The sequence below is a fragment of the Falco naumanni genome, chromosome 6 (assembly GCF_017639655.2).
Source record: "Falco naumanni isolate bFalNau1 chromosome 6, bFalNau1.pat, whole genome shotgun sequence".
Classification (NCBI taxonomy): Eukaryota; Metazoa; Chordata; class Aves; order Falconiformes; family Falconidae; genus Falco; species Falco naumanni.
Window position 1 is genome coordinate 16,029,953 of NC_054059.1, and position 24,826 is coordinate 16,054,778.

The 24,826-nt window shown below is 38.9% G+C and overlaps 2 protein-coding genes across 7 annotated transcripts in view; one reads left to right on the forward strand and one right to left on the reverse strand.

The window, feature by feature from the left end:
* EYS (eyes shut homolog) overlaps positions 1-13,740 on the forward strand; it is an 867,458-nt gene extending 853,718 nt beyond the window's left edge. The window contains exon 47 of the mRNA XM_040598785.1: positions 9,489-13,740. Coding sequence (XP_040454719.1) covers positions 9,489-10,687 — 1,199 coding nt within the window. The 3' untranslated portion in view covers positions 10,688-13,740. The remainder of the gene's footprint in view (positions 1-9,488) is intronic.
* Positions 13,741-13,882: 142 nt separating this feature from the next.
* Positions 13,883-24,826, reverse strand: part of PHF3 (PHD finger protein 3) — a 53,547-nt gene continuing 42,603 nt past the window's right edge. For all 6 annotated transcript variants that reach the window (XM_040598779.1, XM_040598783.1, XM_040598781.1 and 3 more), the window contains 7 exons: positions 24,538-24,669; positions 23,541-23,673; positions 22,825-23,020; positions 21,055-21,202; positions 19,595-19,684; positions 18,176-18,371; positions 13,883-16,934 (listed from right to left, as the gene is read on the reverse strand). In XM_040598779.1, the coding sequence (XP_040454713.1) occupies positions 14,752-16,934; positions 18,176-18,371; positions 19,595-19,684; positions 21,055-21,202; positions 22,825-23,020; positions 23,541-23,673; positions 24,538-24,669 (3,078 nt within the window). In that variant the 3' untranslated portion in view covers positions 13,883-14,751. The remainder of the gene's footprint in view (positions 16,935-18,175; positions 18,372-19,594; positions 19,685-21,054; positions 21,203-22,824; positions 23,021-23,540; positions 23,674-24,537; positions 24,670-24,826) is intronic.

Genomic DNA, 24,826 nt, shown 5'->3' on the forward strand with positions numbered 1-24,826 from the left:
GGCCTCAGTGTTACAAAATGACCGAAAATAAAGCAATATAAAAATGGATGAAACAAGTTAAGTGAAAGTGAACAGACTATGAGAGAGCTGATGAGGTTCATCAGAAGTTTACATTTTTATTATATAATGCTGAAAAGCTTGCTGGTGCAGCATGCAAAACGTACAAGTTCTGCATTTGCCAGATGTGCAGAGTGAAAAACAATTCTCAATAAAATATTTCTACTATTTATAAAAGTACTTTAAACTTTACTAATTTAACATTCCTAAAACTTCATGGCAAGAGAACATCATTTGCCAAACAGTGTAAATACATTTAAATTAATCTTTAAGGTGTAAATGTTTTGTAATTACTTTGTTGACATACTTAATCTTTGTATTTCATTTATGTGGTGTGTTGCACATTTTTAAGCAGAAGCATTACATACCATTCATAATGTGATCTCAGAGCAGATTTTCCACTTGTGTTATGTAGTATGTTATGCAAAAATGGGCCTTTGTGTGACAAAAACCACTTAACTCTATATCATGTATTTTTACATTCCTTTGTTCAAAGCCTAAAGCTTTGAGACATTTCAATAAATATACTCAGCCACACATTTGTGTAGCACACATGTGCCTAATTTACCACCTCCTTATTCTGTATACAGATGGTTTAGCAGGCTGCTAGTTGGTAAGACTGATAATACATTGTACGCTACTGGTAACTCCCGTTTGCCCTGTTCTAATGACAACCACACAGAGAAGCAGCTTCAAAGAAAAAATATATGGAACATCTGTAATACAAATACATCTATTTGCAAAGAACTCTGTCTTCTACAATGAATCTTTTATAATTCTATCACTTACAGGCCAAATTCTGAGATTCTCAGTGAATAGTTCTCTCCTGTATAAACTAAAGCATTACATGGACTGTGAAGAATAGAAGGAAAAAAAAAAAAGTCTCAAAAAAATAGCCAGAGTTCATAGAAGCAGCTAACATATAAAAAAATAAATATATCTTTGAAAGAAACAAAGAGAGTGCTAAATCTATGTAACTTGGGCCAGAAGTGCTTTAGCAAGTACATGCCCTTGTTGTATTGACATTTATGAATGTTTAGTTCTCACAGGAAGGAATAGTTTTTACATCACTTCCTAGAATCATATCAATTTCATTTCAAAATAAAACTCATCTTCTATAGAGTAATTTAATTTCTTTACAAGTTTCCTACTTCTATTTTTACTGTCTTGAGGTTTTGAAAGATTTAGGAAAAGCTAATCATCTGGCTCTTTATATTTGCCTTCATATAATCCTGTCAAATCCAGACAGAATTAGACCGATGAAAGTCTCAGGAGTATTCTTAGCAGCCAACAGATGTGAAAGAGCTTTCTGTTGGGGATTAGTTTAGAAAGCACTTTACATAAAGCCTTTTCTTCTACACAGTTATGTAAAATTTAATAAATAGATTGCCAAAATCACAGGATCTTTCTTCTAAAATTCCTTTTTAATAGGAAATAATTAGAACAATTTTTTCCCTCACTAGGCAATGCTGTTCTTTTAAAAGCAATGAGCTCTGACTATGCACCTAATTTAGCAATGACACTGAGTGGCACAGTTATACAATTGTCTTGGCTTGTCATCTATGTAAACACTACACTGGGACTTCCCTTTCAGGGGCATGCCCCTGCTAAATAATCCTCCCATCATTTTAAAAAAAAAAAACCAAACTTTAGTAGGTGAAGAAAGAAACATGAGACTTCTGTTAACATTTCCTTCTTGCCTTGTTCTTTTCAAAGAACGTTACATGCCCTTCTAGAAAGGGTGGGGAGGTGGCTAGTCACCTTACTCGAAAGCTGATATGCTGGGTCCAGGCTCTACTGCTCTGACAATTTGATGGCTTCAGTACACACATATAAACACCTGGCAAACTGGCATAAAATGGAAAACATCCTATGAATCTTTATCTGTTAGCAGAATTTCCTATAATTCTGTCAGGCATCTGTTTTCTTGCTTGTCTGCTGTCTGGTAGTATTGATTTCTGTGGGCCCTAAGAAAATAATTTCCAAATTGCCAAAATTTCTGTAGCTAGCTATATTAATAATAACAGGGCTTCTTGGTTTTTTCCCCCAACTTATGCATATTTTAGTTTGAAAACTTGCAGACAAGAGTGACAAGAGGACATATTTCCCCCTCCTAGATTACTTTCATGCCAATGAGGTAAAAATGTGGGAGATGCAGACAGTTGTGTATACTGCTTTTGAGCAAGGTCTCTGCAAACAACACAGCATTCTTGTGGAGTTCAGCAGTGTTGCTGGAAGGCCAGACTACTTCACATTTTCTCAAGTGCAGTGTATCCTATTTCTACCAATGAAAGTGTGAGAGCCCCACTGAATTAACAACCTTTAATTCAGGGTTTGCTGAATGCTAATCAACTCCTTGAACAATGTATAATTCAGTCCATTTACGCAGCAACCACTCTATATACTTGAAGGCCTCGGTACTCTGGGTAAAAGGCAGTAAGGAGCGTTACTTTTTCATTGAGTCATAGCATTACTGAAGCTTTACATTTGTTCATGAAGGTGGAATATGCTGCAGACTGTCTGCACTATTCCAGAGTTCAGGTTAGGGTGATGGAAAGGTTTGCTCCCTGATGAGATGAGAAAGAATAGCTATGCTGGGTGACTAAGAAGGAAGTCAGGTTAATAAACAGAATTGGATGACTCACACTCAATTTAATACTCAACATTTGCACCACCAGTGTTCTGTCTCTCTTTAACCAGATCATGTTACCTACCTGGTCTGAAAACCCTCGAAACTATTAACTCTTTGTGTTTAAGGCATTTCAGTTTAAAAACCTGAAGCATGAAAACAAGAGGTAGCCAGTATGGGGGCGTGATGTCTGCATGGTTTTCTGAGATGTTGTTTATGGTGAAAACTGAATCATGGAATTGGGCTAAAAATCTTTTGGAAATATTCAGAATGTCTAGAATACCCACAAGGGAGGACTTGCTGTTTTCCTAACCAGAAACAAACCGATTATCCACCCACTTTTAGAACAGAAACTTAGAGTGGTTAAGTCTTCTCTCTTGGCAGCCATGTTTCCTTAACTGACAGGGACATAATTTCTGCTTTGTTACTGGTTGTGGGATCATTTGTATGGACAAAATTAGCAGCATAGGAAGCAGAAATGCCAGTTGTCTGTGTGACAGAACAGACATGTTGCATATGAGATGTTGTTGCTACCTGTTTGCCACTGGCAAGCAAACCAAAACTGAGGCTGCCAAACTGAGGCTGCTCAAGGAAGGTGGCTCATTCTAGCTGCCGAAATATGCCAGGGTGACAGTGGTGACTAAAGGAAGCAGAAGTTTCTTCACTGAGGAAAGCAGCACTTCTGAAAGGTGAGGGTGAATGGTCTAACCTACAAATAGATAATCGCCCACCCCTTCTAGATGCATGAGCATCACTCTGGATGGATGGTTGTTCTGGATCCCAGCTATGCCCTTCGGCTCTGGGATGCTGCTCCAAATGGAAGCTGCAATCTACCTACTGCCACAGGGATTTTTTACATAGTTTGAGAGATTTACAGGCTTGGCTTGATACCTGTTCTCAGTCTTGCATCAGCTGTGAGATGCAGCTCCATACATAGAGTAGAATCTTTCTGTAATGACCCATAAAAGCATATCCATGGGTAGCTCCTGTAAGTGTGCATTAAAGGCACTGGCTATGGTCATCATTAGATAAAGTTAAAACAGCTGTAACGAGCTGCTATAACCTGTCAAGTGACGGATACCTAACTGCGTGCGTGCACCCAGACCACAGCAAGAACAGTCAGGTTAACAAACCCCTAAAAACAAGGAAGGCAACAAGAGAAATAGATTAAGCTGAGAACAACGAATTTCAACCATGCCAACATATTATTGGCTAGCAGTTAGCAGCAGAGGCTGCAGAAGGGTGGGAATAAGGCTCATCTCTCTGTCTTTCTTTCCCTTGTTGTACCAATTTATAGCCCTCCCTCTTCTGCTTCGCTGTCTCTCCTTGGCCTTGGGCCTTATTCTGGCTCCTGGAAATGCCAGGACACAGCTGTGAAGGACAGCTACTGGTCAGTTAGGTTCCCTCTCACATGGAGACCACAGTGCACCACCTTCCTTGGCCCTAGAGTACAGCCGTTCAGCTGGAGGCTGACATGGCTATTTCAACCCCTAGTAGACAAGAAAAGTTCTGCTCCTGGAAGAATACATAAAGGGTCACAGCGTAAGAGGACATGATTGTGTCCATGGAAAATGATACAGGATAGCATGGTAAAAGCAAAAGTGTGAAGAGGATGATGAAAAAAGGAAGAATGAAAGCAATGTGAACAGAGTTCAGCAAGGCAGGAAAGAGCAGTGAGCGAAGATACATCTGGAGCTGTGATAGTTATAGGATGTATCATACCAACATGAGGTAATAATACTGTGGGAGACAAAGGCACTTAATTATGGTGGCTTAAAGAGGTCAACTTAAGAGTGAAGATGAGCACATACTTGAAACCAAGCAACAGCAAGAGTTTTCATTAACTGGGAATGATTCCTGTGAATGTTACTGCTTATGTGAATATAAGGTTGAAATGTTCACTCCATCACGGAGATGGTGCCAATGATCAATAAATGTTTCTGAAAAAGAAGGTGGAAGGAGAGAAGGGGAAATGCTACTCGATACCACAGTAATAGAAACCAACATTCTGGACGCCTTGAGCTAGAGGACTGGTAAAAGCAACAGAAGGCATAGACTGAAGCCAGCAAACATAGATCCAGAGATGCCATCTCAGGGCTCTGAAACGGCTGAAGGAACTGAGACTACAGATGTTCTGTAACCAGGAAACCGCTGCCTACAGCTCTTGAAACACCTACTCTGCAGAAGCCGCTGAAGCACTGCACTCTCAAAGTCTCTGTCCCCAGCATAGCATAGAGGCTTCTGCTTAGTAACGCTGGATGAGAAAAAGGACAAGCAGCAGGTATCTTATGTGTCTTCATAAGGGAACCCAGACCTTCAGAGGTCCAGGAATTAATCGGTGAATCCTGAGCAGACAGGGAGCCCTCAAGAGACTTGCATCTCTGTACTGCTAGGGACATGACAATGGCCTTAAAAAGGTGGAAAGCCACTAACTAGCAGACTGCATCCACTGTTTCCATAGTTACTTAATAGGATGTTCTGGAAGCTCCTTTGGCCTTAAACACTAGTGGGAAATCCTTCTTACTGTTAATTTGCAGTGAAGCGTAGGACTAAATTCAGGTAGTCTAACAGATAATAAAGGCTTTGCATACACACGGACCACAAGGGTAGACTTTGAGTCACCGTGGGGAGGAAACCCTGAAAGAGAAATGTTACAAATAACGTCCAAAATACCCTCCCTGCACGTGGTCTGCCAGCCTAAGATCCTCTGACATTGTCTTCGGTGCTCCTAGGAAATATGTTGGCATTAGGCAGATTAGATAGTGAAGGCAGTAACTGCAGAGATCTTTGCCCAACACAGCCGTGTAAATTTAACACTATCACATTTGTTACACATGGGAATGCTTCTGGCACAAATCTCAAAATAGTGTAGCATTCCTAGCGCGCATTTCCAACTGTACAGCGTTTTGACACGTTGCAATGTGGATGTATTTCCTGTGGTAGCATAAAAACATGGTGACATGATACTGGTTAAGCATGATTCCCTCTCAAAGACAGGGATATACAGACACACCTGCATGTCTAGATAAAGGCTGAACATGAAAGAGCATTGTCACCTTTTGGGAGAATCTAAAATTTGACTGTGTGACTGTAACCAATTTGCTTACAGACTTACACATCTATTCAGAGTAGCAACAAGCTGAAAATGTGATGCACTCAGAATTTATCATAAAGTCATCTAAGCAGGTATCATAGATACTCTAGATCTCACAGAAGTAGCTGGATGTACTTACAGGAGACTTCTCATAAACTCCCAGTTTTAGGGAGTGTTCTGACTGCTCAGGACACAGAGTTGACTTGGCTCTGAAAATGTTGACATTTGACATGGGAATAGGTGAGACTTGTGCACATAAGGGAAACCTGAAAATTAAAGTGATGAATTAAAACTGGTAACTGTTTTGAGTGCTGGCTTCTACTATGGAATAGAGACCACCCTGAGGTGGAGCAACTTTGACCTTCAGCAATTTGGTGAAACACCTGAACTAGGGTTTGCAAGTAAAAGTGCTATTTTAACTCCAGAACAATTCCTTCCTTAAGGCAACACCTGCTACAAAATCCCCTTCCCCTAAGACGACAAGGAAACTATCTTTGAGCATTTGGGCTAAAAAAAAACCCAAACCAACACCCAAACAAACAAAAAAACCCTCCACCTCTCTATTTTATTGAAACAGGGGATATGACAGGGGCAGGAAGATGCATCAGAACAGAACTGAATGCTGTAACCACTGAAGATGATGTTGAACACCCAGGTTCTTGACGTGTTGCAGTTTCAAGCCACAGCTAAGCTATGTAAGACTCAACCTTACTCATACGGATTGCCTCACAGTTCCTTGCACACCATCCAACAGGTTGGGCAAAAGAATGACTGCCAGTACCTACCTCAGGAGTCTCTCTATTTTTGTGATACTACTGATGGGGAGAAACAGTCCGTATTAGATGAGATGCTAAACTAAAAAGCTGGAAGCAAAGTTGTGTGTCCTGTGTGTAGGTCACATTTTCTACAAAGTAGGGACTAGCTATGAAGTCTAGTCCTGGAAAAACTGAGGATGTCATCTCCTTCACACGTAACAAAACGAAACTTCCTCAGAAAGGTCTTTGGCCCTGGTTAGGGACGTATGGGACAGGTTTGAGTAATGCTCATACTGAAACAGTGGAAACCACCTTGCTTCATCATCTCCCATACCAAGACCTGTTGAGAGGAGAAATTCAGTGCCAAGAATGCTGTTTGCTTACAATGGTGATACAGTTCCTGTGATGGCATAGGCCTGCACAGGCTTCAGCTGTGCAGCTTGTCCTTCACAGACAGGGCAGATTGAGGTCCTTTGTTGAAAATATCACTGGTTGCTAAAGTGAAGAGGAACAAAGACAAGCCCATAATTTGCCTTCACTCTCAGAGGAATTTTCATGGACACACAGCACTTTACATTAGTCCTAAAATGTTTTCAGCCAGTTGCCCCTGAGCAGTACCTATGGCATGAGAATCTTCATGGAGAAATACTGAGCTGAACCCTGGGATCAACACCCACATCATAAAATGTATCTCAACACTCTGCTGTTCTTGCAAAGACTAAAATGGCAAGTTATCTGTGAAAAGAGGGTCTAACCAAGGGAGTAAGAAAATGCCTTGAGAGCCTCAGGTTGAGGTGAAACTAGAAAGTGCTGGGCTTGTTCAAACTAGCAGAAAAGGAAGTTACTCCAATTTGAAGAGAAGACAAGCATAGATTTGTGCTAGAATGTGATCCAGAGTGCTCAGCCATAACCTCTCTTCACACCGTAGACACCAGGTGCAGTAACACAGATTTGCTCTTATACTAAGACTAAATACAACTACAAAACTGACTGCAAGTACATTAGCAACAGGCATCATTAGGCTTGAGTCAGAAGCACTATGCCTAATTGCTGAACCTGTGTCATCGTTTGCCTAGACATCACTGAAGCACTACTGTCTAATGTCATCTCAGACAGATCACTGTCAAATGTGCAAAGCTACCAAAAAACTTGCAGGCCAGCAAGTCTCGGAGAACTTCCAGCTTCTCCAGCTCTTGGTTACAAGACAGATGAGGAAGCAACCCTGGCCAGATGTTTTCCTTCGTCCTAGACAGCAAAGAGTGAGTGCTCATGTCCTTATCCAAGTCTGTAAGTCTGTGTAGGAGAGGGGATTGAACACTGCCAAAGAGGTTGTTCAGAAACTTTTTCTGATGTTCCTTTCTTACCCTGGGACTGAGATCCTGATAAAAGAAATAGACAAGCAGGTTACGTACATTGCTCAAACAAACAAGCCAGATGACTGCATTCAAACTAAGCACTGAAGAATTAAGCAAACCGAAAGCCACATCACTGAACAAGTGAAACCATGAGTGAGGAAAAAATGTAGAAACAAAGTACTCAAAAAGAACACTAAACACAGGGAAGTAAAACAAATCATCAGAACTGGAACTAGCGAGCTAGAAGGAAGTCCTCTGCCATCACTGGACCAGAGCTGAACGAAGGAAGAGCCTGCTCATTCTTCCCATGGGTGTCTGCGGCAGGGAAGGTGAGGCCCAAAGCATGTGGCTCTACAGCCACTAATACAACTGAAACATCTCCACCCTGCCTCAAAGGTAATCTGAACTACTGCTGGAAAGAGAGCTATAATCTGAGTAATTTTCACAAGCCTCCAGTAAATTAAGCCATTCATTTTTAACTTCACTAAAGGCAATGCAACTACAGGGTTAGAAATACTCAAGAAGTAAACCCCTGGGTAAGCAAACTTCATCATTCTACAAACGGGTCCACCCTTAAGAACGCTGAATCTTTAAGGAAATTGTACTTTCCAGATTTAAAAGTATTTCTTCATTAGTAAAATACTACATGAAACTTAAGGTTTATGGTAACTATTAAGAGAAAGCTTACATTCAAATTTAACAAACATGTTTAATTGGTATTTCTAAAAAAACCCCAACCTGACGCCTACTATTTCCAAAAGCAATATAAAAGTTAAGTTGCAAACTTAAGTTGCCTGCAAACAGGCAAACAACAAAAACGTTTGAAAATGTCACTCTCATTTGCAGACTTGCCTGCTGTCCTCGTCCATCTCCCGGTGACCTACCCTTACTAGCCTCTATCTGTGCCCTTACATACCTTTCCTTCCAGTTCCCATGTCCTAAACCTTTCCCAGTTTTTCTTCTTCATGTTTTAAAGTATAGATCAAAGTGGGACTCTCTCTCCTTTCATATTGCCTGCAAGGCCAGAAACACTGGTAGTACAAGAAAAGGTAACTCCCTCCTAATAGCTTCTGTCACAGACGCCTCCAGAAGAACAAGTCAATAAAAAGCTTATCTGTTCCTACAGCTGTCAGATTATTAAACCCAAAACATCCCCATTACAAAAAGCAGCTCAGGGAACGCAGAGCATCTGTGGTGCAGACAAACCTTCAGTGCATTAAGCTGACAAATCCATCAAGCATTTATTCAGCAATGGAAACTGAGAATATTCTGGCATTTGTAACATGGCCAAAACTGTGTTCTTTTTTGTAACATCAACCCACATTCCCTGGATGCCAAAGCACTCCTGTTTCCTTCTACCTTACATTTGCCTAGTATTTGAAGCAAACGTGAGCTGTTTGCAATAATAAAAAAAAATGGCCATGAGAAGCTCATCATGGAACATTTCACTTTGTGATTTAGATACGATGGTACAAGGCTAGTGAAAGTAATTTACTGAATTGGGGAAGCACAAGCATGGAAGCATCAGGATGATGAGTATGCTGTTCTTCGGTGTGCTGCCTCTAAAAACTGAAACTGTTTTGTACTGTTTTTTACAGGTGACTTTCTATGTATATCATTAATAAATGGATTTCTACAGTTACGTTACAATCTTGGAGACAAGACAGTCATCCTACAGACCTTTCAGAAGGTCCATGTGAACGGAAATACATGGCATTCACTCAAAGCAGGAAGAGTCGGTAATGAAGCCTACCTGGACCTGGATGGCATCAACATTACTCAAAAAGCTAGTCCTGGAATGAACGCGCTCGACACGCACACAGATTTTTTTGTTGGAGGGGTGTCCTCCTTAAGCCTTGTGAATTCAATGGCAGTAGAAAATGAACCCACCAGTTTCACTGGTTGTATACGAGAAATTGTTATAAACAACAGGGAACTGAAGCTTACCGTGACTGATGCCAAAGGCGGAGCCAACATTGGTGACTGTGACGGAACAGTTTGTGGGTACACAGTGTGCAAAAATAATGGAACGTGTCAAGTTGAAAATTCAGGCTTTTCTTGTTCTTGCCCACAGGACTGGATAGGGAGGACATGTGAACAATCTATTCACTGTTCACAAAACAGATGTGGGTCTCACGCTCTCTGTATTCCTCAACCTACTTTATTTTCATATATCTGTGTATGCGCGCTAGGCTGGTCAGGTAAGTACTGCGACAGCAAAATCAAGTTTTTCATAGCAAAGTTCATTGGAAGCTCCTACATCAAATACACAGATCCTTATTATGGAAAAAGAGACCTCCAGCATAGCCGCATTTCTTTAAATTTCACTACCAATCAAACTGAAGGTTTAATAGTATGGATGGGAAAAGGTGAAGATGAAGATAATGATTTCCTTGCCATTGGTCTTGCCAATGGAAGATTAAAAGTTGTGATTAATCTTGGAGAAAGAATCTCTGTTCCTCTAATTCATAGCAAGTACTCCACCTGTTGTGATGAAAGATGGCACTTTGTTACTGTAGTTCAAAACCAAACTTGTATTAAAGTCTATCTTGATGAGGAGCTAATCCTTTTTGAAGATATTGATCCACACAGAAAATACACCGCTTTAAACTATGGTGGCATTTGTTATTTTGGTGGGTTTGAAATTGGCAGGAAAGTCAATACAGTCACTACAGGGCTTTTTCAGAAGGAATTCATTGGTAAAATTAAAGATGTTGTGCTCTTCCAAGATTCTACAAAGATTCAGCTAATGAAAGCAGAAGGGTATAATGTTTACAATGGAAATTCTGGAAATTAATTGAAAAACTGTTTAAGACTTTCAAAGTGATAAATTTCCTTTTCCTCCTGCTTATTCGGTTAGCTGGTAGTGCAAGACTCAGAAACCAACAGAAGAAAGCACTTAAAAAAATTGTCCCTACTTCCTTTTTTTTAAATGTGGAGTATTAATAGTATATATTAAATGTGATCAGATGTTTTACTCAAAGTACTAACACATATTCTTCAGTATTTACTTTAAAATAATGGGAAAGTCTGCAGTTCTTTCTTTTCTTGTGCTGTAAATAGTTTTGTAGGCAAACAGGTAGTAATTAGCTTATAAAGCCAACCATCATTCCAGTATTGTCTGGAATTGTCTCACTTTATGAGAACAGACAATTTACCTGTTTTTCCAAAACTCTTGAAATTAGAATGCAGTTTCTCTTACAGTTTTGTAACATTAACATCAAGTGTGCAAACTGAAATGGGGGGGGGGGGGGGGGATGTATACTTGGGGCAAAAAGTACATGTTTATCATAATGAGATTTTTTTTTAAAATTTAACAGCTGCGATCACTTAAGTGCACAAAGACTCTATTCTTGTAATGAAGCTGTTCTCCCTCCCTTCCGAGTTTCTATCCATTGTGTATACATTTGTGTAAAAAGGGCAAAACTTGAGCCTGTCTTGATGCTAAAATACTAAAGAACGACTTTAAGAGCAGAAGAGACTTCACTTAATTATTGAACAGATATAAAATATACCCGCTGTTTCTCTCCAGCAGAGATCTCCCCTATCTGACCACACGAAAACTTTATTTTAACCATTCACATCTGGAATGTGGAAATGTGGCAGTCAGCCTACAAATAACTTCTATTCCTAACAACTTAAAAACTAGAAAGTCTAAGAACTGCTTTGTTTTAGCTATACTTTTCTGGCTTGCATGCCCCTACATGAGATTTTGAAATTTCACTAGACAAAGTTTTTGGCCACAGTAAATTGAATTCCCATGCCTAGAGTTTCAATTAATTTATAAATACAGCTTTTCATATAAATGCAAGTATTCCTTCTGAAAAAGCTTAGTTATATTCTACTTCAGTGAGCAATAAAAACAAATCAAGTTCTATTTTACTGTGCTTGAATTATTTATGATGGTATCTAGATTTCTTATTTGACTGCTGGTTTACTGTATAACTAAACTACTTAAATAAAAATAGTAGTGATTGATTCCTGTTTTTTCCTTTTTTACTTTACTGTTGCTCAAAAGCACATAATAAACCATCATGTCTCCGAATACAAGTCTTCAGTGGGTACCTATCAGAAATAAGTAACTCTTTTGATTTTTTTTGGTCTTTCCATAAAGCAGCTACAAAGCAGAAACAATAAGCACAGTAAAAACAGGTGACGCACATTTGTTTCCACAGAACCATATTCAGTATGTAGCAACAAAAGCACTGCCAGGGCAGTTACAGATGACTTGAAGATAACTAAGGGATGGGTGGGTGATGGAACTACCCCAAGACGTTTCAATAAGTATCTGCAAACATCTTGGTATGGCTCTTTCTATCCTCTTCAGCTGCTCTGAGCCCTCAAGCAATGAGCCTGATGCAACAGAGCTTCTTCCCCTCTTCCCAACAGGCAGCTCACAAAGCCTGTTTGGTATGTGAGCTGGCCCCAGATTCTTCTCCTCTTCCAGTTTCTCTTAGGAGGGCCTTTTATGGCCATGTGATGCTGGGGAAGGGAGAGTATTTAGGGTTTATCCTGTTCTCTCTGGGGCTCCTGGTGTACTGCCAGTCCTCATCAGTGCACACCGCTTTTTGTGGTCTGAGCGGTGATGCAGTGTAGAACAAGTAACAAATAATCAAGAGTACTTCCAGCTGACACGAGCGTTGGAAGGAGAGTGACTGAAGGCAATGGAGAAGACAAAATCCTTTATTCCTGTAGTAGTGGGATTTATTCCCATTACACTAACTCAGATTCTAGGACCAAATCCTGGAAATTGTTGCTGCTTGTTAATTTAAACTCTGAACAAAACCCTCCCTCAATTTTTTTGCTATTTTACTGCAGCTCTCTTCAGGTTCTACATACACGAGGCAGGTAGTAAAGCACTTGGCAAACCTGGAAAATGTTTACATATTCTTTCCAAACAAATTCTTTCTGGTAGTTCTAGCAGAAAGCATTCCCGTCCCTTCCGTACAGACAGGAGTAATTTTCACTGTTCCCAGTTCATTTTTAAAGCACAAATGGATGCAAATGTGATAGACATATCACCAGTGCACCAGGAGCAGGCTACTTTTGAACTCTTTTTGAAGTCAAAAGAAACTCTTCACAAACAGAGCTGCCCACTTAAAACTTACTCCAAAAACCAGAACAATGCTTTGGTGCACTTCTGTGTCTAAAGAACTCTGATGTAAATATTTAAACACCACAACACATGCATAATACTATCAGATATATTCAATGGCACTACTGCTATACAGACCATGGAATCAATTTGGAAAGGACTAATTTAATCATGTCATGTTATCATGCTATAAAAGTTGTTAGAAGTTCAAATACTGCTTCCAGTTACTAGCAAACCAAGGGGGTTTTCCTTTATGAATCTTCTCAATTATAAGTCTAAGAAACATTACATAATAAAAGTCCACCACCCCCTTTATCCGGTGTAAGATTTTTAATTTTAGTCAATTTGACTATAAAGCTAACCGCAAGGTATCCACATGAAATTTTACCTTAAAATATATTCATAATTAAAACAATTAGTGTGCTGTTAAAACTGGAAAGAACTTTCTGGAAAGAAGAGACTCTTCTATAGCAAAGTGCAAAATCCTACCTACCTCAGCACATAAGGTCATGTTCTCAAAGTGAAAAACAGAATACTGAAAAAACCAGAATAAACCCAAGTTTTTCTTTATATGGTGGAATATTTTTGTTGTTGCTGACAGACTCAACAAAATAACCTGTGTATTTTAAGCAGTATAAGAGCAGGAGATTTTAGTTTGGTTTCAGGTTTGCTTTTTTTTTGGCTTTTTGTTTTGCATCACTGGGCGGTAGTCACTACAAAGTATCAACGTAATAGAAGTCCCAAGGGTACAAACACACTTCTGCCCTTCTCCCCACTTGCGCCCCTCAAAACTCAAAACAACCAAGCCATGAAGTGTACAAGAGATGTGCATTCCGTGACTGTCTGCTATATCCATTTAGCCTACAGTGTCACACCTATGAAATCAAACACACACAGTATGTGAGAAAGTTTTATCATTTTAGAATCAAAATATCCCTTAAAATATTTACATTTTACAGTAAAAAGGATAGCAAAACACAAAGTAATGTACAAGCTTAGGTATTCAAGTTTTTGAAGCATGGAAAGTGGTGGGAGAAATGAATTTACTACTACAAATAATATTTTCAAGAATTTAGGTTAAAAAGGCTTTCTTATTAAAATAAGTGCAGCTTAAAGCAATAACATTCGAGCAGCTCAGCCTTCCAATTTCTGGTCACAAACTGCTTCAGATGCTTTAAGAAATACTTGAAAAACTAATGAAATACACTTGAATTATTTTATTGTACTACTGAATAATTTAAAAAAAAAAACTCTTCACACCACTGAGCATACTATATTTTGTTGTAATGCGTGTGGATTCTGAGGCTTTGCTACAGTCTTTAAAAACAGTGCAATTTAAAAAGAAGGTTATTGTATGAAATTCACCTTTAAAATTATCAGAGCATCTTAAAACAGAAGAGAGCACAAATTACCAAAGGCAGCAACTATATTGCAGACTCGACTAAAGCCAACTTCATCAGCTAAGAAAATTTCTAAGCCTTTATTGCATATTAATAAAAGAAATCTGTAAAATTTTGAATATACAGCAATGTAAAATTTTTAAAAATATTAAATTCCTACTTCTAGCGAGAGTTGGTATAATGAAAAAAAGGATGAGTATCGGTACGTCAAGTGGTACCAAAACACAGACTTGTTTCTGCAAAACACCAACACTGAATAAAAAAGATGGCACAATCCTAGCAGGCTTTTGTTTTTTTATACAAAGTTTTACGACATTACTCTAACAGTTTATTTAAATAGGATTTTAAAAGACTGCCTGCATCTTTTTACCTTTTGCTTTTAGTTCTGTCACTGTGGTCCCTATGTCTCTCTCTGCTCTTTTCACTTTCTCGTTCTCTATGCTTCTCTTTGCTTTTCTCCTTCTCCTTATCTTTTTCATGAGCCTGTTCTTCACTTTTAGGCTTCTCTGTCTTTTTCTCTGGATTTCTAGTCTCTCTGGGGCTTTTTCCATCAGCAGCCCTATCACTGTGTGGAGATCGCAATCTCTCTTTGTCTCTTTGTCCTTCCTCTCTACTCTTCCTCTCTCTCTCTTTTTCCTGGTTTCTGTCTCTGCGTCTATTTCTTTCAGAATCTTGTTCCCAGTATTTTTCATTGTTCCACTCTTTTTCATGTCTGTCTTTCTTTTGGTGGTGGGATTCACTGTAAAATCTTTGTCTATGTTGATCATTTTTTCCTCTACTGAACCCTCTCTCCAAATGCTGTTCTTGTCTGCCCCAAGGATCGCTGTGACGTCTTTCTGGTCTCCTACTGTCTTTACTCTGAAAAAAGTTTTCTGGCCCCAAAAATCTTGATTGTTTGTGAGCCACTGGTAGCCCTTGTGCAATGGGTCCAGCATAGTGTGGTGGCTGACCTGATAAATGAGCTACTGGTGGCCATGGCATCATCGGATTTTGAGGAAAGCCAAAGCCAGGAGGAGGAAGAAGTGGAGGTGGTAAATGAGGTGGAAATCCAAACATAGGGTTGTTTTGGGGAGGGAAGTTATGAGGTGCAGGAGCCTGAAACTGAAATCCAGGTGGATTAGATTTAGGATGCTGAAAATTCTGCTGTGGAGGTCTAACAGATGAGAAGCTGCCACTTGTAATAGGGCTTGGGACTTTGGAAATAAATTCAGAACGAGAAGAGTTTTCGGTTTCAAAATGAGATGAGGTTGCTGCTGGTCCTCTTCTAAATGAGTTCACCGTTTCGATGTTTTGCATCACTACATCTTCCTGTGACCGTGTGGTATCTTCCGCTTGTGACGCAACCGCGTTATCTGCTTTTGTTGCAGTTGAACTGTACTGTGTCTCATTGGTTTGCACATCACTTTGATACAGGGTTAAGCCCACTTCTCCAGAAGACTGTTTATTCTCTGGTTCCATTTGATCACTTCCTGAAGCATTCTGTCGGTCCTCATTTCTGCTAGCATCTCCTTCCTTGTTTTCTGAAGCATTAGTCTGCTGGCTTCGTCCGGCTGCCTGTCGTGGGTCTCTCTTAAGATTAATAAAGGGCGGTGATTTAGCGGTATTAGCAGTGGTACCTTCACCAGAGCCTACACTAACGCTGTTCTCATTGGGTTTTTTCCCTGCATTGGATGAGGAAGAAGGAAAGCTGGAACTTGTGGTCCTTCTAACTTCCTGTATAATGTTATCCTTGTCAGGTAACTGCCTCTTTGTATCATTTTCTTTACTTTCTTCAGTTTCTTTATTCTGTGACTGAGCAGATAAATTTGCTAAAAATGCTTCTGTGGAGACATCTGGAGGTTTTCCCTTCAGACTCAGCCCTACCAAAGATCCAGCACTTCTTGCAGAACTTGAAGTCCCTACAGCTGCTGCATCCACAGTTCCAGTAGCATTTGTGGACTCTTGTAGATTATCCAAACCAGTCTTTGCTTCAGTAACTTCAGCAGTTACATCAGCAACATCCATGTTTTCTTCTTTTAACGTTGCCTGTTCATTTAATAATGGTATGTCTTCACTGGGATTTGCTTCTGACCTGCTGTGCTCATACACCTGCCCTGTTGTACCCAACAGGCTTTGAAGAATATCATCCACTGGCAATGGTTTATTTGCTAGCTCCAGAGTGGAAGGCTGATTCTCCCACCCAACCAGGACACCAGGAAGAAATCTGAGAGGCTTTGGTGGTTCATGTTTGGTACTTTCCACCAATGGTTCAATAACTGCTGGAGCATCTTCTACATTAGATTGCTGAGGTTTATTTCTCTGCTTGTGTAGCACAGTTGTGAAGGAATTAAAAAAATCATTTTCCTCTTCTTCTTCTAGTGCCAACTCATGATGAGAGATTTCAGGTTTGTTTGGCTTGCTCTTCTTCTCTGGTGGCAAGTTACTGAATGTACTTTCAGAAGCTTCATCCACAAAACTACTAGCAACGCTTGCAACAGCAGTAATCTGCCTCTTCATTTTCTGGCGAATTATCAATCCCAGTAATAAATTCGGTCGATGTATTTCAATCCCTGTACAAAATTGTAACAGCAATTTATCATCTCCTTATGTTTTGGTTAAGGCAGTAATTTTAATAAAAATAACCCACATACTCTTACAATATATTACAGAAACTATTCATTTTAGGATATTTGAAAAGTCCATCATTAACCACAACAAACAAAATAATCAAAAATGTATCTCCAACAATTTTTTTTTACTTCATACCCTGCAAATTAAAACTGCTTTAAGTACTGTATCACCCACTACAACTTCCAAACGCAGAATATGAGACAGTTATATAGGACATCTATTCACATAAGAAGCAGCACTGAAGTTAAACATCATGTTAGTCTAACACAGCTACAGTCTGGTAACAATGGTAGCAAAGGACAAGAGTGGGGAAAAGAAAAAAAAAAAAAAAAAAAAAAGAGTAAACAGCACACTTGCAACCACAAAAATCTCCTCATCAATTTGTGTTAGACATACTTCTTCAAAGATTTACCAAGAGTGACTTTCCAAAATGCTTCCCTCATTCCAGGAAGGCACTGTGTTTCAAAGTATACTATTAGCTATTGCTTCACTATGTATTTTGTTCCATATAATTTATGTTCTTGCAAAAAAAGTTACGAATTGTAGCTCACCCTCTCTTCGTTTCAGCCCTGCTAATCTCAAACGAAGAAATCATTCACAGATTTTTATAACTAAAATAAGCTGATGCAAAATAACTCACGTGTAAGCAGAATAACTAAGAGCCATTTCAGGACCTTTTCTTCTTTGCCCACGCGGGGTTTTTTTAACCTTCCATGACTTTTTTTTTTTTTTTTTTTTACTTTTTTTTTTTTTTTAAAGGAAGTTTGGAACACTTGAGCAAGAAGGAATTAGTGCATTTCAAATAATGAACAATACTATTTTAAAGCTACAGTATCAATTTGGAACTTACTACAACTACTATCATAGCTCATTTGGATCACTTAATTTACTGAGATTGTAATCTACAAAGCCACCTGGGGTTAGAGGAAGAATGTAGTAAACATGATACAAAATTACACACAGTAACTTTTTTGGTCAATACTTTATAAAGTATCAGAATAATCTTACAGTGGGAAGTTAACATCTTTTCAAGGAAGCGAACATAATACTCTGGAAAACTCCTGACATGTTCAAACAGAATGGCTGCCGTTTTTAAATTTAATTATCTCTTGTATTTCTGCTGTTAACTTCTTTAAGTGGTGTTATGAGAATAATGTTCCACATTCCAAGCTGTACTTACCAGGCCCATCAAAAGGCACAAGATGATGTGGGACTTTATCTGAGGAACCTAAAGGGATGAGGTACAAATCTTTCACCTGCTTCATGTTATTGGCAGCTACACCGTAACGTTTTCTACTGCTGAAATAGGCGAACAACAATGCATAGGATATCTGATCCTCTTCAGTTACTGGGGTAAAGCGAACTACACAGATCTCCTGTTTACAAAAAGAGAAAAGAGATGGGCAGGTATTATTTTTCTATGAAATTCTGATTTAGTGACTGTTCTCTATTTAAAAGCACAGTTCAGAGGAGAAAAAGCCTCCCCAAGGTGGCAGAGAACAACAGAGCAGACAGAAAGCAGAAACAGGGCCAAAAATAATTAAGGAAAACCAGAGAAAAACAAATAAAAAGCATTTCATATAAAAATATAAATTACAGTGCATGACAAAATCACCAACATTTTATCAGCCAGCTAAACAACAAGTTTTAGGAAAGCATGCCAGCTTCCAAGTAATTATTCCCTTCCCGACACTTAACATTACTAGAAAGCTTTATTCTGCAGCCTATTCTGTCTGAGATATCCATTAATACTAGGGGAAGACCAAGTACTCAGATCGCAGAACCATGGCCAAAGCCCAGCTCAGGAGTCAATGCTGGAATGATGCTGTTTAATGGCTTAACTGATGACCTAGAGTATGGGAAAGGAGACCCCCTGCAGAACTGAGATGGCACCTAATCGGGGCAGTGGTCAACATGCTGAAGGGCTGGCTGCCACTCAGAGGGACATCAGCAGGTTGAAAAAACGGGCTGACCTTTGTGAAGGTAAGCAGAGGCAAATACAAAATCATGCACCTGGAGACGGAGTCACCCCATGCACCAGGACAGGCTGGGGGACTGACTGGCTGGAAAGTAGCTTGGCATAATAGGGCACGGGGGTCCTGGTGGACAAGCTGAGTATGGAACAGCGATGCATCTGACTGCATGCTGGGTGTCAGAACTGAAGCAGCCAGCATGCCAAGGGAAATGATTATTCTTGTCTATCCAGCACTTGAGTCAGCATCTGGAGAACACTATGTAACTTTGAGCTCCCCAGCGCAAGGGCGACCTGCATAGGACCACCGAGACGGTTTTGCGTACCCTGACAGTACCAGAATGAAAGGGTAACACTCAAAACATGCGGTGTCCAAACATTCATTATGAATTACTGCCTCAAAGGAATACAAGTATTCTCAAACTGCAAATGACCGGTTAAGGTTAGACAGTAAGAAAATAAATGCCAACAAGCTGCCATCCATCACATTCAATGTAACTGTGAGTCATCCTTAAAGTGTCACGTATTTTGCAGATGTTCCAAAGGAAAGTGGGAAAAAAAAAAAAAATCTTTAGGGTGACTAAGATGTATGTTAAACAGCAAGCCTTCAATATGTAAACCTCTTACCTTGGTCCCTGAAGCTTTGATTTTTTCTACATACTCCCAGACAGTGTGAGGAGATATCCTGCCACCTACTTGAATACTATCAGGCAAATCCTATGAGAAAGGACAACAGAAATCTGAATCCAACATAAAAATTGTGGTACATCCTTCATCCAGTACCTCTTTCACATACTCACAACATACTTAGTTATTTTAGTTCTTAAATTACAGTAGAAACAAATTAATTTAAATTTTGGATATTTAAATTCAGATTTTCAGTGCCAAGTCTATGATCTGTACTAAATTAGGTATCATCCAATACTGTTCATCTATACTTCCCCAAAATTAATTATTTCAGTAACATTAACTGCAAACGTAACTGTACTGTGCTCTGGAAACACTCAAGTTTTATCTGTTACATCAAACTGCTATGAGAGCCCCACACCTATGTATATAATAAACTTTCAATATCTTAATCATGAGGGGAAAAAATAACCTACACAGGCGTTTATATATAGACATAAATTTGTTCTTGGATACTATTGAGTTCTCTATTGACAAGCAACAAAAACAAACTTGCAGAATCCTTTAGGAACACGTAAGGAAAACTAGTTTTTTGAAATAAAGCAGAAATGGTGCATGCCCTGCACTTCAATGAAGATTTACAGCAAAGACAATCACATTAAGAGAAGACCCGAGTCCTTTTAATTAGAAAGCTGATGCATTCTGTGTCACTGGCAAGAAGCAGCACTGAGCTTTATGAGCTCTCTGGTTTTTATTTTACGACACAAAGACAACTATTATAAGCAGTTGCATCCTCTTCCTACCTCTCAGACACTAAAGAGAACACTACGTAATTTATTTTTTTTAGGGGCAATTTAGTCTTACAATGGAAGGTTAGGACCAGAATTGCCACCAGATAGGCAAAAAAATAAACCCTGTTTTGCAAGTTTCTGCTGTAGAAGATGAGAAGACTTCTCACACCATCAACAGAAGCCACCAGTAGACACTTCTCTTCCAAAAACAAAAATTCAAAACAGAGCTACAATTTTCTCGCTACTAATTTAAAAAATGGATGTCACCAAGGTGGTTATTTCAGTAACAAATTTTGTCCTATTTTTTCCCTGCTGCTTTATACTACAGAAGATGCTCCATAATAAACAAAAAAGAGTTCAACCTTTATAAAACCAGCTCTGGAAATATGGCTGCTTATCCTCAAGAAACATTTTACACTGTGATGAAAGCAAAACATCTTAAAATATATCAAAGAACTTCCATCCTGATGAGCCATGGGTCCATGTGGAGAAACTGAAAAAATACTCATAAAACAGATTGCCTAACCTATGTCTTCTCATAAATACTTTACTCAGTACAACGATCGTGCTTCACTACCCTTCATCATTATACTATTATTAGCATACAAATTAAACAAGTTGCTGAAGTTAATAAAGGAATTGTTCATTCTTTACAGTAAATATAAATACCTCTGTTAAATACTCAAAAGAGCCAGAGACTGGATAAGCCTTAATAACAAACTTTGCCACTGAAGGCATATTTATAAAACCCTTCCAGATGAAATTCAGGCGTGCCAGAAAAAGACTTTCACATTCGACGGTACCAGGTGTTTCTGACCTAAAAAATGACAAACAGGAAAATCACTTTGTTTAGAACATGATACATCAACGCAAGATAATGCAAATCATAATTTTTCTTTTACAAAAGAAATGACATGTCAAGAATTTTCTTTTTCAGTTAAGCTCAGGGTCAATGAAAAGAGATGGCCAGACAACCAAGTTTCTCATCTTCCAGGGGAGTACGTACATGTTACAGGAAGGACAGTCAGATAAGCAGCACATTAGTTCACTGCTGTATCTTTTGAGAATGGAGAAGTTATTTAGTCCAAGAGTTATTAAATGCTACTGAAGCAGACACACAAACACATATAGGTGCTGCAGACCCAGTAAGAACTTCCCCTGCCACGGGGAGGAGGGGAGAAGACAACATACTATGGGCTGGCCTATCCTCACCTGCTTTCCTAGCTCCTAGCTTTGTTGCAACACTGTCTGTCCACCACCTAAATACCTGCATCCCCCTTCCCTTCCTCCCATGCCCCACGAGCTGGCTCCTCATCTCTTCTCACCCATGCATCACTTCCACAGCTTCTGTGAGCGCCTCCTCCCAATTCCTATATCATCACCTGTACAAAAAAGTGGTTTTCCCCCTCTTAAAAAAGGCCCCCATTTTGTCAACAAAGCAGCTGCAAAAAATAAGCAGAAAGACTTAAATAATTTCACAGGAGAGTATTCCTCAACTTGACTGTTTCCTCATGGAAAAGGTTACAGCTGCACTTCAACATTTCCCATCACACTGCCATCAAAACACTCCCAGCACACTATTAGCAGTTTTAAGTTAGCTGCCCAGTAGTACCAGGTGTGGTGCTGTTACAGTAATGCAGTAACCTAACATCTACACCTCTGTCTACACTAGAAATTACTACTTTGAATCTTCAGCCAGCTATTCAAAAAAACTAAGTCCACTGTCCTCAGTAAAGGATCACACTGCCCTGATACAGGCAGAATTTCAGCACAAACTCTGGTCAATTTTAAGTAACATTTTTCTGGAAAACCCTTCCTCTAACCAGAAAAACACAGCCTCATAAATTGCAATTCCCTCTTTAGTGGGTAGCAGGCTGTGGAAGATAATGGAGAGCTGACACCAAATATGGCAAAACATCAAACAAGGTGCAGTTAAACGTAATTTCTAGAGAAGTATTGCTTTGAGATTTGAAACTAGCCTGATTTGTAATGTAAATGCTCTGTTTAGAGCGATCTCAAATTCCCTAGCTTTATATATACACATATACAAACACACAAGCATACTCATTCAACTAAAGCATTGTACATACTACATTCCTTAATAGCAAAATACATGAAATCTACATCCTGACTTATTTAATACGAACTCACGTGGCTTTTTAGACCATGTTGCACCAGAAAACATAAGGTGGTTTACTCCTCCCCAAAAGAAAATGTGGTAATTAGAAGTTCGTAATCACAACAGCATATATGGTAATATTTATATAAAAGCATAGCATCATTTACTTCAGCAGAGAACCCCATTACTAAGAGGAGGTGTACAACTTCAAGTACACAAATGGATTAATAAAATACCATTAAAAAATTAACTTTAGTTATAATAGCTTAAAAAGATTAATGTATTTCATTTTAAAATACCGCTTCTACAGTTTATATTACTTTGGGAGAGGTGTGAATGATGATTTTGATGAGTCTTGCTTATCATCTTCCAGTAATTCTGATGCTAAAATACTTGATGTTGAAGAAAGCGCGTCTGCAATGCTCTCTGCTTCATTGTCTGACTGCTTCCGTGCAACTCCAACAGACACTTTCACTTTTTTTGCAGAAAGATCATCAGTAGGTGGAGCCATTCGGCCTGCAAAGAATGAATTGCAATTGTTTTTATTTTTTATTAAAGAAACAAAAGAAGACTTCCTCTGAAGATATGAAATATGAAATATGAAGATAGATATATGAAAAATACTACATATTGCCACTGAAGCAGGACAGGATAAAGACATGATACATTTTATAAGTATGTATAAAATGTATAAATTCATATAATTATACAGTATTATATATAAATACTGCCACTGTAATGGGACAGGATAAAGAAATGAGGACTCAACAACAGCACGTGCACCCATTAAAGAGATTTCTTTTTCTGTGGTCTTTTTTTTCTTTTTTAAATAGGAGACAAGTTTATGCAAATAAGCCTATCATTTTACTATTCCCTCTTTTGTAAATTATGAAGTAAAACACTGCTTCTGCATCTTTGTCAGCAAACTAGGGAAAAACACCCATTTATTTATATTCTTGAGGTATACTGAGATTTATGACTGAAAAGCATTATATAAACATGATTTATTTAATTTTAATGCACTTTTCAAAATTACCTATGCAGATTTTGCAGTTAAGATCGAAGAGATGATTTTTATGTTGACTTGTGGTGTCTGGAGATGCAGATTCATTTACTTCTTTATCTTTTTCAGCTTCCTCTGACTTCTCAAACAACTTCATATTAGGCTCCTAAGAAAAGTCAAACACATTTCAGTTAGCCTCTTTTTCCTCTATTAATATTCCTAATATTGCTATTCATACTGCTTATTTTATGATATTATCTTCCCTTCAGACACGAAACTCTCCCTTCAGCTGCAAACCCTAAAAGGCCATCACAAAGTCCTCACCTGCAGTAGAAGAACGCACTGGTATTGCCAAATACTTTGTAGGTAAGATATACAGTATTTCTGCTATTGCCAGAATTCATCATATAGTCATGGACACAATGTGGAAAAACTACGAACACCAGCCCCACAAGCGAAAGTCAGTAAAAATAAAAGTGAACTCAAAAAGAGACTTAACATATAATTATAGATCTGAACAAGAAAATCACAAACAAACCACTTTACAATCATATTATCTATGAACTAAATAGACTGTGTTCATAGAATCATAGAATGGTTTGGGTTGGAAAGGACCTTAAAGATCATCCAGTTCCAACCCCCCTGCCATGGACAGGGGCACCTTCCACTAGACCAGGTTGCTCAGAGCCCCATCCAGCCTGGCCTTGAACACTTCCAGGGATGGGGCACCCACAGCCTCTCTGGGCAACCTGTTCCACTGACTCACCATCCTCACAGTAAATAATTTCTTCCTAATACCTAATCTAAATCTGTCTCCTTTTAGTTTAAAACCATTACCCCTTGTCCTATCCCTATACACCCTAATAAGAAGTCTGTCCCCATCTTTCTTATACTTATTTTAAGTACTGGAAGGACACTATAAAATCTCCCTGGAGCCTTCTCAAGGCTGAACCACCCCAGCCATCTCAGCCCATCTTCACAGAAGAGGTGCTCCAGCATAGCTCCAGTGCTGCCATGTTTTCTTTTCTACCTGAATTTCCATGACTTCCTCTTGTTCTTTTATTGGTGTTTCACTTTCAATTTCTATTTCTCCTTTGTGAGTAATTTTTGTGATGGGTCTTCTTTCAGCTTCCCTCTGTTCCTTCTCAATCATTTCAATTGTCTGTAGAAACAGGAAGTTACATATGTTTACTTCTATACAATAAAATTTGGAAACCCACAAATATAGCAACAGAAAATAGGGTTGCAATTAGGAAATTCTCTGGGGAAAAAGAGAATACATTCTTATTTTGCAGATGTCAAGTAGTTTCATAAAGCAA